The 16,465-nt window shown below is 44.9% G+C and overlaps 1 protein-coding gene across 3 annotated transcripts in view; it reads right to left on the minus strand.

Moving 5' to 3' along the window:
• The window catches only part of RUSC2 (RUN and SH3 domain containing 2), a 51,729-nt gene that overhangs the window by 2,022 nt on the left and 33,242 nt on the right, over positions 1–16,465 (minus strand). For 2 of the 3 annotated variants that reach the window (XM_016130350.2, XM_016130349.2), the window contains exons 2-9: positions 8,759–10,855; positions 3,551–4,177; positions 3,136–3,321; positions 2,827–2,967; positions 1,588–1,664; positions 1,202–1,376; positions 1,007–1,112; positions 280–326 (exon numbers count right to left, since the gene is read on the minus strand). In XM_016130350.2, coding sequence (XP_015985836.2) covers positions 280–326; positions 1,007–1,112; positions 1,202–1,376; positions 1,588–1,664; positions 2,827–2,967; positions 3,136–3,321; positions 3,551–4,177; positions 8,759–10,787 — 3,388 coding nt within the window. In that variant the 5' untranslated portion in view covers positions 10,788–10,855. The remainder of the gene's footprint in view (positions 1–279; positions 327–1,006; positions 1,113–1,201; positions 1,377–1,587; positions 1,665–2,826; positions 2,968–3,135; positions 3,322–3,550; positions 4,178–8,758; positions 10,856–16,465) is intronic. The other variant, XM_036238844.1, reaches the window with a different exon arrangement.

Raw genomic sequence — 16,465 nt, forward strand, 5'->3', positions numbered from 1 at the left:
CAACCATAAATGGCAGCCCAGAGTTCAGAGGAGAGAGGTGTTGGGTTTCCTGGCCATCCTAACCTCCAGATTGTTTAAGTATCCTGCTGACTACAAGGCTCTAACACAAGCAGAAGCAGGAAAAGGACTAGGATAGAAGGCCAAACGTTGAGGATGAAAGCTTGTGTAGCTCCCTTCCCCACCCCAGCAACTGAAAAGACAGTTGTGCCTCCCTCTTTTGAGACTCTGAGGTCTGACCTATATTGAATTAGCAAGACAAGACAGGGTTCTGGAGATTACCTTCATGGGTATAGAGGTGATTAAACCAGAACTCCAGGGACCGGATGCTGTAGGGAGATAGGTGAAGAGATTGAGTCTTATGTGGACGTAGCCAGATGATAAGGTACAGAGGAGACAGACATGGGGTAAGACACAGTACAGGTGAACATCTCTCTTCTATGGCAGGGATGCTACCTGGTTCATTTCACATAATATAGTTCTGGAACATCAGTGGGGGTATGGGAAAGGGGTGAACATGTGATTAAACAGGTCGATCACTTCCTCCTAGAGTGGAATTGGCTTGTACAAGACCCAGGAAATCAGGGCAGTTACTGAGTGAGAGGGAATGACTTGGGCCCGTACTTGAGAATGAAGAATACTATGGCATGGGTCCCAGGATGGACTTAGGGTCAAGCAGGATTTGGAAGCAGTGCTGGAATTGAGAGGGTCGGGGTTTACAATATCCAGAGAAACAGAACCAGATTAATTTCCAAATAAGCCATATCATGGATTTGTAAAAGCGGAAGACCGTGTTGGTATCAGTGCCAGAGGGCTGGGGGTGTGGTACAGAACCAGTGACCTACTGGGAGAGGCTACAGCTAGGTGGGGAGAAAGTGAGCCTAGGCCCTGGCCACAGATTCTACAGACCCCTCCTTTCTGCCTCAGTTTAGGGAGTTGCTTCCTTGGAGGCAGTAGAGCCCAGGGGAGAGGCAGGTGGTCTGCAGATCTTTCTGTGCCACATACTCACTTGAGCAGGCCGAGGATGAAGGCGTTGAAGCGCATGGTATGACTGGTGAGCTCTGGGAATTGGCTGATTTTGTTGTAGAGGCCGTGCAGGACCTTGGTGGATGGGCCTGGGAGGAAGCCGTAGTTGGAGGTCACATGCCCAATCTCTGGAACCCTAAATTCAGCCTGGGGTCCCCATCTTGTATCCAGCACTTACCTAGCTGAGTAGAAGCCTCAACCACACTCCATGGCATATTCTTACGTTGTCCTATGATGACGTCTAGCACAAAGGCCTTGAGCCCATCCTCCAGCACAGCCCGGACCGCAGGACACAAGTACTTTAGAACGAGGTGGCCTACATTGGGGCTTACAGAACTGTTCCCCAGCTTTGCCTGCAGATGCAGTAAGGAAGTATAGGAAATCATTTGAAGCCTGACCTTGGCCCTCTCTGACTCCCTTCGTCAGCCCTCATGGTGCTTCTCCTGCAATCCCCATCCCTAAGTACCAAGTCTGGGTTCTAGATGCAGGAGAGCAAGGGAAGATGGTAGTGCAGGATAGATAGGGTCAGCAGGGTAGAGCTCAGCTCTCCAGGTTCTTGCCTACCTTTACCCCAGGATCCCGACTTGTACCAAAATGGGCCACAATGAGGTCTACAGCAGTGTTAACAGCTTTCACCAGCCCTGTAAGTGAGAACTTCATGTGACAGGTCCTTGGGCAACTCAGCTGGGACTAAGACCTCAGTGGGGAGAGGGAAGGGCTTACATACACACATGCACATGCACACACTCTCTCTTCTGTCTCTGCACATGGGCCTCACCGATGTACTGGGCCCTGGACTGTCCTGTTTTGGCTCAATGCTCGGCCCTCCTGTTCCACCTCCCAGCCTGGACCTGCCTTAAGGATTCTATTATTGACACCCTCAGTGTCCTACCTTCCTTGCCCCCTTACTCCAATCCTGGATCAATCTATCTGTCTTCTCTACTCCGAGACTCCAGGCTACTGTCTGCTGCTGGATAAAATTCAGGGCCACTCATACTGGTGACTGACAAAGGACACTTCTCTGAGGTGTGCCTGGTGGCACCCCCTGCTATGCTCTCAAGGTGCCATGCCAAATCTTTGCCCTTCTTCTCAAGCCCTTAGTTCTACTTCCCAGAGAACAGAGGTCACTGGTCATGAATCCTTTCAACTTCCCTCTCCATCCAAAAGATGTAAGTATATTTTATCTCTCCTCCCTTCCTCCTGCCAGCCCCCTCAGTCCCTTTCCATCTTGGAAGAAGATGGCTGTTCCCCTTCTCACCCAAGGTTCTTCCCTCTCCCTAAGCTCTGAATCTCCCACTCTGCCTTTGAGACTTTAGCTTCATCTTTCCCCCCTTTGAAAGCTTCTTCCTTTCAAAATTATGCTCAGTTCCTTCCCTATTATCTTACTGAAACTGCTCTTTCTTAGTTCAATGGTGCTTTATTTGCTAAACAGAGTGGTTACTTGTCCGCCCAAATCTTACTAGATGTTACCATCATGGTTACAGAAGCCGCTAGGCCATGTAGTGCTTGAATTCCCCCATTAGAGCACGTAGACATTTATGTATGACATGCAGTCTCCCTCACTATACTTAGTTCCCTGAGGGAAGAGACTGAAGCCTGATTCCTAAACGTCTGATAAATGACCCTTGCTCACTTGCACATACGCATGGTACACAGCACACAGACGTCTTGTCCCAGTGTCCGTGCTCCCTTAATTCCTTCCTAGCACTTGGAGTTCTAAGGCAGGGGAATATTCTGGAGGGCCATAGGCACAAATAGGTAGTGACAACAGAATTCCTGGCCTGAGCCTGGGGTAACATCCACCTTTTTTCTGAAGCAGGTCAATGGAAATGGCTTCTGAGTTGCCGTCTGGGGACAGACAAAATTCAGCTGGAGGTTTCTCAGTCAAGGAAAAGGGGTCTTGGAAGTCAGGGCATGTCAGTGGTAACGGCTTCACTACTTGACCTAGAAAGAAGAGAAAAATCAATCCCAAGCAACTCTCTTTCTGAGCTGCAGCTCAGGTCCATTCCCCATACCCTCTGAGACATGTTCCCTTGGGACTGACCCCTTCTCTAACCCTTCCCAGCTGTGGCGCAGCCTGCCCTGGGTGTACTGGGGACCTGGCCCACACACCATTCAGCCGGCAGTTCAAGTGGCCAGCAGCACTGAGGGAGCCAGGGAATTCAAAGATGGGGTTTCTTCGCGCCAGCCGAGCTTCCTGTGGCCTTCGGTCTAGGCTCCCTGACAAACCAGGTGGCCCTAGTGGGTTCTTCCTCCTGTATTCCCGCCACTTGAGTGCTTGAGGGGATAGGTGGTTGGCTGAAAGCAGAACAGATTAGCAGAAGAGGTAGGCAAGAGTTAGCAGAAGACAGCATTCCATATCCACCCAGTGGTCCCATATAAAATATGAGGGTTGGGAATGATTGCATATCATCCATAGATGCTGGGGAAAGAGATGAAAACATTTTACCCTCTGGCCCCAGGCTGGAGGATAAACCAAAGAGAGTGAAGTACTTGGTGTGGATGGTGGGGGCCGTGAAGCTCATACCATTACTGGGCCTGGAGGCCATGCTGCCCTCACCACCTCCCCGGGCCAGGCTCTCTGCTCGGCTGAGGCTAGATCTCCAGGAGCCCAGAGGAGGCAAGCTTCCTGTTTCATGGAGTCGGTACTCAGCCAAGGTCAGTATCTTCTGATTTTCCTTCTGCAGCTGCTGGGAGGTTGCAGGCTGGACAGCAGGACAGGAGAGGCTCCATGGGAGTGGGCTTTCTGTGGCTGTGGACTGCCCTGGGGGAGGGGAGCACGAAGTGGAGGCAGAAGAGTCGGTGCTGGGCCCAAAGGGGCCAGCACTCCGGATAGGGGAGTAACTGCCCAGGGGTGATGGCCGTGAGGTTTCTGGCTCAGGCCCAGCTTTCCTGGCACCTCTGTTGGTGGATGCATGTGACTCCCCTGAAGGAGCTGAAGTTGGGCCTTGAGCAGTGGGGGCAGCCAGTGAGGCAGGCTGCTGTACACGGCTGCAGCCTGAGAGGCTATAGAGCTGGGAAAGGCTGTGGAGGGCCCGGGCCTTGGCCAACTGCTTGGGAAAGTGGTGCTGGAACACGAAGGGCTGGATGGGCAGCGTGGTTGGCCTCTGCTCCTTGCTGTATCGAAGGACTGGTCGGCTCTCAGCACCACCCCCTGTGGCAACAGGGATGGAGAATGAATCAGATGGACAGACACTGGAACCCATATGAGAGGAAACACAGAAACCGAAGGGGAGATGACGCTCACTAGGGAGGGGGAAGGAGATGGGCAGGACCTGGGTTGTAGGAAATGAGCAGGGTCGGGGTAATCCAAGTTGTGGGATGTGACACTGCTCCTCCCTTCTTTTGTAAAACTTTTCCTATTGTTTTTATGATATCGAATTGTCTTACATTCTTGGCTGTTCATCCATTCTTCATTTTCTCAACTTCAAAGGTGGGTGTATCTTAAGGCTTATTTCTTATATCTCACTTTACACTTTCTCCCCTGCATTATTCAAGTTTAGACAGTCATACAGATGATTCCTGAACCCACAGCTTTAGTCCCGACCTTCCTTTTGATCTCTAGATCATTCTGCTCTAGGGTTCTGCTTTCACTTAAAATTTGCTATTTTAAAACAGCTTATCCATTACCTTTCTCCTGATAACATCCATTTCTGTCAGTGGCAGAACCGTTTTCTTTGTGTCTAAGGCCTGAAGACTTGGAGTCAGTCACAGATTTTCAGGGTCAAGATATTATTTACTTCAAGCTTTTACTCATTGTCCTCAATACCCACCCTAAGGCAGCCATATTTCATCCTTCAGAAAATCTAACCATAATAAAATATTTCTTTCCTTGCAGCCAGAATCGGCTTCCTCTCCACCCTACTCCCACTCTATCGTGATCCTGGCATTGGAGCCTGAGTCCACATCAGCTCCCTCTACACAGAGGTGTGTTCCCCAAGACTGGTTCTCTGTTTTTTCAGCAAAGTCACTGTCTCTCAAAACATAGGGCTCAGAACTAAACTGAGCACAAAATTCCAGGGCACCGCACAGAGGGACTATCTTTGCGTATGAATTCTGCTTCTAATAAAATAAAATATTGTGCATTCTGTAAACATCTGAATGAACACAAGATGGCGTTATAAGCAGCCACATAGTCTAAAACCTTGGGTGTGGCTCACTAGAACAACTAACTCTGTGAGGCAGGAATTATATCCTTACTTGGCAGATCAGGATTTGGAAATTGGGAGAGACTGTCATTTGTCCAACTAGGACACAACTAGGATTTGACACAACTAGGATTCTGCCTAAGCCGAAGTCTGACTTTGGGGCTAATGTTCTCTTTATTACATTGTACTACACATGAAATGGTATCAGGGTGGGTTTTCCTTCCCCTCATCTTTTTCCATTAATTTACTTCAATGAGTCTTAAGGGGATGAATCACTCCCAAAGGGCATTTTCACGTGATACTCTCCTGTCATCCCAGTCAGTGCTTAGAGAGCAACTTTTGTCATTCTCCTTTGCTCGCCATGCTCCAGCCATATTTCCCACTGTTCCCAAATATGTCAAGTTCATTAACATGGGGCATTTTGCACCTGCTGTTCTGCCTGAAACTGTCTCATCATTCAGGCATCAGCTCAAACATCACCTCTTCAGTAAGACCTTTTCTGACCACCTTAGCCCCTCTGGCTAATCACACTCTATGTCATTACCCTGTTTTATTTTCTTTTAAGCATTTTTTCACTATCAGCAATTATCTTATTTGTTTATTGTCTATTATTCCTCAAAAGGGCTCCAGAAAAGCAGGTTTATAAAAACTGTTCACTGCTGTATCTCCAGTGCTTTATTTGGTGCACAGCAGGCACTGAATGAAGATTTGTGACACCCCACTGTCACCCTTGGTTCAGGCCAGCCTCACTGCATCCAAAATCTTCTTCTATATATCAGCTTGCTTCCTAAAATACTGATTTTATGTTATCCCCTGTGGTCACTACTTCCCACAGAATAAAGTCAAATCTTTTCAGTCAGGTAGGTGTCCACACTAGCCACAGATTAGGCTCCTCCACCCCTGCCATCCTCATTATGGTCGCTCTTCCCGCCACATCCCCATCTTTATGCGCATTGCTTTTCCTGCCGGGAATGTTTTTTTCCTTTCTATTTATTTAAATATCAAATTTCAAGGCTGAGCTGACCCTATCAGATAAGGCCTTCCCAACCCTAGCTTTATTACTTACACTCTCCTACATGAATTAGAGACTATTTTTACTCTTTTAAATATCCTTCCTACTAAGTTCCTAGAATAGGGTTTGAGGCAGAGGAATAAAATCAGGGAAGAATGGGAGCCTACAGTGGGGGGTGGGTCTCAGTTCTAGCTGGAGGGAAAACAGACAATGAGTTTTCTCGCTTTTCAATGTGACAACCCTTAAGAGAATTAGAGACAGAATACATTCACCCAAGTCTGCTCTTCAGTAGGTGACATAACCCCAGCCCCTCAGCTCCTCTTTAAAATGGAGTGCCAGGACTTCCAGGCAAGCACTAACTGGTTCAGAGGAGTGGGAGACTATCAAGTCCTCCCTTCTGGGGTCTATGAGTGAATCCAATCATTTTAACTTTTTGGAAGTCCTTCCAAACTGCTGACTCATTCCAAGTTTGTAATCAATTAAATATCCCAAATCAACTCAAGTACCACTCACATATCAAACTTTACATTGGTCCCTGATTTATTAGTTCTTCCCGGATTTGATAAGATCCTTCTGAATCTTGATTCTGCTGCTCAGGAGCTCAGAGATCTCAGCTTCTTTTGTCATTCATGAATTCTCTAAATTATCACTCATTTTTTTTATTTAAAAAAAGGTGTGGAGCCAAGGGAAGAGGACTGTGGTAGGTCACTGAAGACTTAAGGAACAGGACAGCATCCGATATGAAAAGTCTTATCTGATAGAAAAAATACTTTTTATGCTTCTCCTCCCATCTCTGACCAAAACTGTTCTTGCCCTCGGAATGCCAGCCACAGCATCCCCTGTGTCCAGATACATCCACTAGACACTGCGATCTACAAAAGGAGAAGGAAGAGGGCTTCAAAGGACTCTAGCCAATCCCTGCTGTTTCTGAACCCCCTCTTCCCTAGACATCCCCTGCCCCTACCCATGAAGTCTCCTGCTGGACTGTGATCTCCCTAACAGCAGAGATAATACCATTTATGGTTTTACAAACCTTTGCCTTTGAGAAACCAAGAGATCCACCCTAAGGCTACAACACAGCAAATTCCCCTCTATTTTCCCTTCCCCTGCTTTATCTCCCCCTTCCTTCCATATCTTCTGAGATCTGGCTTCCACCCTCACTACTCCTAAATGTAGCTTTTGGGATTCTTCAGCCTTAATCTTGGTGATTTCTCTTCGGAACTCATTTGGTTGAACCTAACTCTTTTTGAAACTTTCTCCTCCTATGGTCCTGTGACTTCACTCTCTCCTGGTTTTCCTTCTATTTTCCAGGCTAATTCTTTTTAGTCTCCTTTGAGGATTGCTCTGTTCATCCTTAAATAATGGTACCCTCAGGGCTTGTCCTGGTTCCCTTTATAGCTCCACACATTCTCCCTGGATGCTCTCATCCACTCATAGCTTCAACTACCAATTTTATTCCAATGACTCTTCCATCATGGTAGTCTCCTGACCTCCAGGGATACTTTCTAATCCACCTTCCATCCAAACAACCAGTGATATCTTTCTACAATGCAAAACAGGCTGCTATGCTGTTATATACCAAAAACAAAAACAAAAACAAAAACAAAAAAAGCTGCTCCTCTGATTAAAATTTTTCGGTGGTTCCACCCATATCCCACTATGGCTATACCAAATTATTTGCAATTTCTGGAAAGCATCAAGGTATTTTGTGCCTTTGTGGTTTTGTCTAGACTATTCTATGAGTCTAGAATGTTCTTCTTACAAGTCTCTGCAGAGCTAATTTCTACTTGTCTTTCTAGACTGTGCTTAAATGTGAACTGTGTTAGCAGTTCTTTTCTGACATTTCAGTCTGATTTGGATATCCCTCATATAGACCGAAAACACACCATGTCTGCATTTTACTTATCTATTTCCTTTTCTGTTTTTCCATCTGTGGTTGAAATTCCTTGAGGGTAGACTTTGTCCCTCTTGTCTGTCTATCACCAGCACCCACTTAACATCAGGCCTTTATAAAATAATTACTCAAATGTAATAAAAGAAATAGGGAAAGCACTGGCCTAGGAGACTTAAAGGTCAAGTGTCAGGTCACAGACTCTTTGAAGAGTGGCTACAATCACTGATCGAAGAATAAACTTCCTGACACTCAGTGTGGTTTGCCTGTTGGACATATCCCTCAGCTCTTGGACATATCCCTTAGGCACTGCAAATTCCTAAATGTCCAAAACTGAACTCATGCCTCATCCCGTTTCCAGTAAATCTACTTCTGTGTTTGCAGGCCTAATTTATGTGTCATCATCTTTCCAGTTATCCAGACTTAAAATCACAGTCTTCTCAGTGTTTCCTTTCCCAATACATCAATCCATAAGTCCTGTTGATTTTTATCTCCTCGGTGCATTTTTTTTTTATCTTTTAACTTCCTCCTCCCCATTACAACTGTAAGACATGCCCTGGACTGGAAAGATGATTGATCTAGGCTGAGGAACTTCTAGTGGTATGGATGGGGTGGTTGGCAGGGCCCTGCCACTGAGGAGGCCATTTATACATCCTGGTACTCTCCAGCCTCTAGGTTCCTTACCGTCAGCTCTAGCTCTGGCATCCCTCTGGTTATGGCTGTTGGCTGGGCTCCCTGGGAGAGCAGGCCCTGGATCCATCAACTGCGTCAGCGGGCCATGCCCAGCAGCTCTGAGGCCAGTAGGTGGCATCTCACTGGACTGGGGGCCCTGACAGATCTGGGTAGACCAGGGCTCTGGGCCAACTAAGTCCATGCCTGGCCCCAAAGGCATGGGCGGTAAGCTATGGCTACAGTGAGTGCCCTCATCCAGTGGGCCCACCCTGTCTTGCTGGGCTTCTTGGATGGGTGAGAATTCCTGGGAGGAATCCCCAATGCTCACTCGAAGAGGGGGGGAGCCAGAGCCTACAGCTTTCTTCCGGCCCTTGGCGAGCTCAGCAAAGGAGGTGACCCGCTTAGGTGGGGAGCTAGGTCCAGCCAGAGCTGTAGGGCCCTCACTCAGGCGCACTGGGCAACTCAACATACGTTCCAGTGAGCCCAGGCGGACCGGAGGGCTGCGCTCGAGGCTGCGATCATAGCTTCGAGAGCGCTGACGTCCAGTGCTCATGTTGGGGGGTGAAGTATTAGTGTACACTTGCCCCTCCATCACGGTGGGGCCCACGGGAGCTGTAGCTTCCGTGGAGGAACCCACTGGTTCTTGTTTCTCTGGCTGGACTTCTGGCTTCTGGAAGAGGTAATACTCAGAGGGCTGGCTAGGGCCAGGGTCGGGGCCAGAGCCGGGTGCAGGACTGATCTTGGTGTGTTCCTCAGAGCAGCTGGTGATGGAAGAGCCAGCAGGGCTCGGGGATGATTGGGAAGACAGGTCACAGGTGACAAGTTTGTAGTAATTCTGTGTGGCCACAACAAGACGGGCCTGGCTCTGGAAGCAGGCTGTGAGGTCAGCCACAGCTGGGCAGGGCTCACAGTGTGGGCGGTAGGAGTTGCAGTTGGCATCGAGCTCAGGAGATGAGGCATGAGGACAACCATATCCTCCTTCCCTTTCTCCACTATCAGGGTGGTGGGACTCACAAGACATCTTAGACTCAGCTGGGGAGGGTTGCAGGTCCAGGTAGAAGGCGCCAGGGTCTGAGTGGCTGCAGAAGGAAGAGTCACTGCAAGATTGTGGGGCAGAGTTGAGATTGGCACGGGTGCCATGCATCTTGTTGTACAGGGTGCTGAAGGTGACTAGCACGCCGTCTGAGCTGTTGCAAGAAGAGTCACTCACATAGCCCATGGACTGGTCAGCCGTCTCAGACTGACTGGATGTGCTACTGCAGCGGCAGTGCTGGGCTCCTGAGGCTGAGCATCTGGGGTTCCTTGGGGATTCATCTGAACTGAGCTTCCATTCCTGGTCAAAGGAAAAGCCAGAGGTATCACTGGCTCCACCCCCACTGCCACTCCCACCAGGTCCCCCACACTCATCCAGCTCCATGGTCTCTGTTTCCAGCTCTGGCTGGCAGTGGTGGCTCGTGCTGCACTGCTGGGTATCTAAGGTAGTCACTGGTTCCTGTTCCTGCCCCTCGACCACTCCAGCCCGACTCCGTGCTGCACTCCATGACCTGACCACTCTGGGGCCAGGCGGTGGCAGCTGGAAAGAAGAGAGTTGAAAGGTGGGCTGGTCAGCCCCATGCAGGTGGAAGGACTGCTGGGTGGCACTATCACCAATGCTGTCATCATATAGGTCACCAAGTCCTGGCTCAGCAACACCCTCATGCAGCAAGAAGGGATTATGCCGTTTAGGGGCCCCAGAGCCTCTTCCATCGCGACCCCTACTCTTGGTGCTGCTGTCTGCAGACCTCGCAGATACCCCTGGAGCAGAGTGCAGACTGTTGTATAGCAGGGAGTCAGCTTGTCCTAGGTCTTGATCAGGCTGGGTGACGCCCAGCTCAGGTGGGCAGAATGGATTGGGTCTTGTGCTCCCGCTACCTCCACTTGCCCCTCCGCAGCACTGTCTGTCTGGGACTTGACAGTGCACCAGGGGGATGTGGTGGACGATGAGGGTCTCTCCAGTCAGCTTTGGGGGACTATCCATTTTGGAAAGTTCGAACAAGGGCATCAACAGCACCAGACACTGCCCCCGGAGCCCAATGGGGCAGAACACATTTCATCAGGAGGGCTTGGCACCTGGAGAGAGAAGGAAAGAAAGGGAACCTAATGTCACCTCCCTGGAATTTAGGGACATGACCTTCCCATATTGTTTTCAGACAAACAAGAGCCCAATTGGAGAAAAGACTCCAAGGTAAGATGCAGCTTGATAACACAGCCCAATAGGACAGGGGGTATCCGCCATACTTTCTGCACTACACAGGTCCAGCTCATAAGTTCCCCCTTCATTTTAAGTTCCCCAGGCATCCACTTGTAACAAAAGGCCAGGCCCCTTTTAATACACATATGAAGATCTGGTGATCTCAGAGACAGAACTTTGTCCTCTTTCGAGGACCCTGTTCTTAGCAGTAAATGACGACTAGTTCTGCGTACTAAAACAACAAACAAGCAAACAAAAAACTATGAGCAGTGACATAACTAAGTAAAAACCATCTAGGATGTCTGAAAGGGAGTTAGGCACTGAGGAAATACAGAGATGCAACAGCATGAGATTATAGATGTGGGGAAAATCACAAATTATATATCGTATTCTCATTGAAATAAGCCAAAATTTTGCAAAAAAGTCTTTTTAAATATACTATATCATCTGACCCCTGTGTCATCTCAGACTCCTTTTCTCCTCCTCCTCTGAGCCCTCTCTGATGGCTATGAGCTAAGGCTACTTATTCTCCTTGCTACTGTACTGGAGCTTCTTGAATGTAGAGACCAAAGTGGGTATTAGAATGACTGCAAGTATGGCTGATGCCATCCTCTTCCTTCTCAGTGGGGATGGGGATCAATTTCTATCTCCTTTTTGTCACTCTAGCACAATATCACATAAGGCCTTACAAACATAATACATTTTTAATAAGAGGCATAATACATTCTTAGTATTTGTCCAGCTTAGGGTATAGATCTTCTGAAGTGTTCAAATTTTGCCCAGTTTTAGCCTAAGATTTTCACTATGGGGGTCCTCTATAAAGTCTTCCCTTCTCAGTTTCACTTTGATAGGCTAAGGTAAAGTTCTCTCTTGTTCATAGTCTCCTGGCCCCAAGGACACAGCCTATATATCAAGGTTCTCTGGTTTCTTGGCCAGATTGTGGAAGAATGGCCTACTCAGGTTCTAATCTCCTGTGCTACCAAGTTCAGATCCCAACAGTCTTTACTTGTTCAGACTACTCATATCCAATTTTTCCTATTTCATTCATTTCTTTTCCTTCCCTTTTCATTCCTGTCATTTTCCTTTTACCCACCATGAATCTAGATCCCCCATTGCCTAAGTTCTCCATTGTTTAGTTGAACTCTAAATACCATCAATTAAAAAAAAATTAACTCATTTCGATAAGAGGATTATAGCTCTTAAATTTGGAGTACAGTAAAGAGTTAGGCAAGTCACACATGCTCAAGGACATCGATAGGTAATACACTAAAGAAAAAATTCAAATGGCTAATAATACATGTATTAGGAACATGAAATTAAAATATTATTATTTGTGTTGTTAAATTAAAATAAAATTAAAAAGCAAGTTATTTACCATCTTTCTTCTTCCTTTCCTTTCTGAGAGGAAAGCTACTTTGTTGGACTTCCAAGCCTTTGTGTGTTGATTGGGGAAATAAGTAGCTATAATGAAAGGCAAAAACTAGAAAGGCTAAACTGAGCTTCAAGATCAAGAGTTATAGAAAAAAAACATGGGAATAAATCTTTGTTATCTTAGATTAGGTGATGGTTTCTTAGATATGACACCAAAAGCACAAGTGATAAATCAGAAAACAGATAAAGTGAACTTTATAAAAATTAAAAACCTTTGTGCCTCAAAGGATAAACACCAAGAAAGTGAAAAGACAACCCACAGAGTGGGAGAAAATATTTGAAAATCATTATCTGATCTGAACATATAAAGAACTCTTACAATTCAACAATAAAAAGATATATAACCCAATTAAAAACTGGGCAAAGAACTTGAGTAGACATTTCTCCAAAGGAGATGTACAAATGGTCAGTAAGCATATGAAAGATGCTCAACGTCATTAGTCATTAGAGAAATAAAAATCACAATGAGATACCACTTCCTCCCCACTACGATGATGGCTAAGATAAAAAGACAGACAATAGCAAATGTTGGTGAGGAGGTGCAACACTCAAACATTGCTGGAGGCCTTGTAAAATGGCACAGCCACTTAGAAAAACAGTCTGGCAGTTCCTCAAGATGTTTAACACAATGTTACCATATGAGCCAGCAATTCTCCTCCTAGGTATATACCCAAAAGAAATGAAAACATGTTCACATAAAAGCTTGTATATAAATAATCAGAGCAGCATTATGCACAGTAGCAAAAAAAGTGGGGACAATGCAGATGTCCATCAACTGATGAATGGATAAAAATTGTGCATACACACATAACAGAATGTTTAGCAATAAAAAGAATGAAGGATTAATACGTGGTACAACATGAATGAACCTTAAAATGGTAAGTGAAAGAACCTAGTCATATGAGGCCTCTTTGTATAATGTATGAGTCCATTTACACGAAATGTCCAGAATAGGCAAATCTGCAGAAAAAGAATGTAGATTAGTGGTTGCCTAATGGGAATACTAGGGTGGGAAGTGACTGTAAAGGATCTGGAGGTTCTTTTTGGGGTGATGCAAGTGTTCTGAAGTCAGACAGCAGTGATGGCTATACAAATCTGTGAATAAAATCAGAACTATGGAATTTTATGGTATGCCATTATATCTCAATTTTATAAAAGGGTGAATTTTATGGCATGTGAACTATATTTTAACAAAGTTGTTATTTAAAACATTTTTTAAAATAGGAAAAAAAAGAGAAGGAGGGTTTATGGGAAGAGGGAAGAAGAGGTAAGAAGGGAACCAGTACTGAGCAGTGGAGGGTACTGGGCATTTGCAGAGGCAAGGTGAGAACGGGATGAGAGGAACAGCTGCCTTTAAGTGTGAGCATTTGTAGAGAGAGGTAAAGAGGATTTTAGGAAGTTTTCCCGTGAGGTACATGAGATAATTTTCCCTCTACTCTTCTTATTTCTTCTACTCCTTCACCAAGAACACTTTGTGCTCAAATATATTTGCCACAAGGATAACAGAAAGTTGGAAACAGCCTAAAATTCCAATAATAATTTTAAAATGTACAGAACAGAGTATTATTAAAATAATGTGTTGATATAATTATCAACCTGGGAAAATGTTCACAAAATATTAAGTGAAAACAGCAGATTATAAACAGGATGTATAGTACGACACCATTTTTTATAACTAAATATTTCTGTCTTAATCCATTCAGGCTGCTATAACAAAATACCTCAGACTGGGTGGCCTATAAACAGCAGAAATTTATTTCTTACAGCTCTGGATGCTGGGAAGTCTGAGATCTGGGAAGGTAACAGCATGGTTGTGTTCTGGTGAAAGCCCTCTCTTCCTGGTACACAGCTAGTGTGTAAGGGACAAGGGATCTCTCTGGAGCTTGTTTTATAAGGGTACCAATTCCATTCATGAGAGCGCTGCCCTCCTGACCTAATCACTTCTCAAAGGCCTCTACCTCTTATTATCATTACCTTTGGGGGTTAGGATTCAATTCAACATATGAATTTTGGGTGACACAATCATTCGGACCATCACACTATGCATGGAAGAAAATTCAAAAGCATATATAACAAATGTTAACTGTTTCTCTGCGTTGAGTGATTTTGGATTCTTTTTAATTTTATTCTTTTCATTTCATCTGTATTTTCTAATTTGTATACGATAAATGCCCATTATGTACATCTGTATTTTCTAATTTGTATACGATAAATGCCCATTATGTGGTGTTCTTTAAACACCACAGATTCTGTGGGTTTGGGGCATGGGCAGGGACTTCCCCTTACATATCATATTAGCTTTCCCTAGGATCCAGGCCATAATCCAAGGTCTGTTCTAAAGGGAGCAAAGAGAACTTTCTTGTTCTCTATGAACAAGAGAACTTCCACAGGGAGTACCTATGGGCTATGACCATTACTTGATCTTTACTTTGATTAATTCCCCCCTCCCCCCCCCCCATTTTAAAGCACCATTTTCAAGCATTCACAGGTATACACACATAAGAATTTATGATTCCGACTCATAAAACCATTACTGGGTCATACATGCATTCAAATGGAAAAACATAGTGACACACAGTTTAAAAAGCTGATATAAAGAACAACTGGATAAAGAAGGTGGTAAAAAACCTTTGGCTGACAGTTGTATTACGAGGTTATGTTTACATATCTGTCCCCCAGACTACAGTGCAGTTCCTTGAGGTCAGAAGCTATGATACATTCAACTCTGTGTCCCTAGAGCCTATACATACTGTTTGGAACACAGTTGTTTGGTTATTTGTTTGGCTCTTATTTTACTCATTTAAAAATTAACTAGTCTGGTTTTTTTTTTTTTTTGAGTTTAAGGAGTTTTGTGTGTTTTTTTTTAAATTCTGGATATAAGTCTTTTGTCAGACATATGTCCTGAGAATATTTTTTCTCAACCTGTGACTTGCCCATTTGTTTTAATGGTGTTTTTTTTTTTTTTAATTAATAGAAGTTTTTAATTTCATGAAGCTCCATTTATCTTTTTTTTTTCCTTTTATGGTTATAGCTTTCTGTGTCTTACCTAAGAAATCTTTGCCTATCCAAGATGATAAAGAAAATTTCCTGTTTTCTTCTTAGAAAGCTGTAGCGTTTTAGGTTGTGTCAAATTCTATTTTAAGTATAAAGCTTTTTCGCTGGTTGATTTCATTTTATTTTATATTTTTGTATCTCAGAGGCCTTATTTCTTCCTGATCTCCAATAGCCAAGAGAAATGCTTGCCAATCATTCCTTCACAAACTCCAGTTCAGCCAACTAAGGTGAAGTTCTACAGGCACCTCATGAGATTTGGATTAATGGCTTCTTTCCCTGCCCCCTAACTTTCACATTTTTTATAAAGCACTTTTTAATGTATGTCATCTCACTGATCCTCACAATTCACCAAAGTGGGCAGAGCCACTTTCATTTAAAAAATAAGGAAAGCAATACCCAGAAAAATGAAATGATTTGTTCAAGATCAGTGAATAAAAACAGACCACAGAGTTAAGATGGGACTCAGAAATCCTAACTTTTAACCTTTTTTTCTTGACCCGTTCAGAATGTAATAAGACCATATTGTACACGTGCCTTGATTTCAAACACCACAGAGCACACTTAGTGAGAGTATGTCTCTGACTTCTTTCCTGGGAGTGCCTTGTTTGTTTTATAACAAGATAAGTTTAATACTGTGGGCCATGAACTCTAATAAAGGTGAAGAGAAAACAATGAGGTGAGAGAGCTCTTTCCAGACTCCTACATAGTTTGTTTTTCTGTTCTCTGAACCTACTGTCCCTTTCATATTACTGTCCCACGCCCTAATAACACTCTTCAATCCCACCTCTGCACCAGTTCCCAGCTCTCATCTCCCTGTCCCATTCACAATCCCTGAGGACCTTTCCTCTGCTCTGTAGTTCACATTCCTCAATACTTCCTGGGAACTAACACACTCCCACGACTTCTCAGTGTATTCTCCAGCCACATATCTGCATGATGTGGAACTACCAATTCCTATTAACATGTGTTTTTTAATCTTCTACCAAGGTGGTCCATAGAAATTT

Source organism: Rousettus aegyptiacus, unplaced genomic scaffold (assembly GCF_014176215.1).
Source record: "Rousettus aegyptiacus isolate mRouAeg1 unplaced genomic scaffold, mRouAeg1.p scaffold_m13_p_3, whole genome shotgun sequence".
Taxonomy (NCBI): domain Eukaryota; kingdom Metazoa; phylum Chordata; class Mammalia; order Chiroptera; family Pteropodidae; genus Rousettus; species Rousettus aegyptiacus.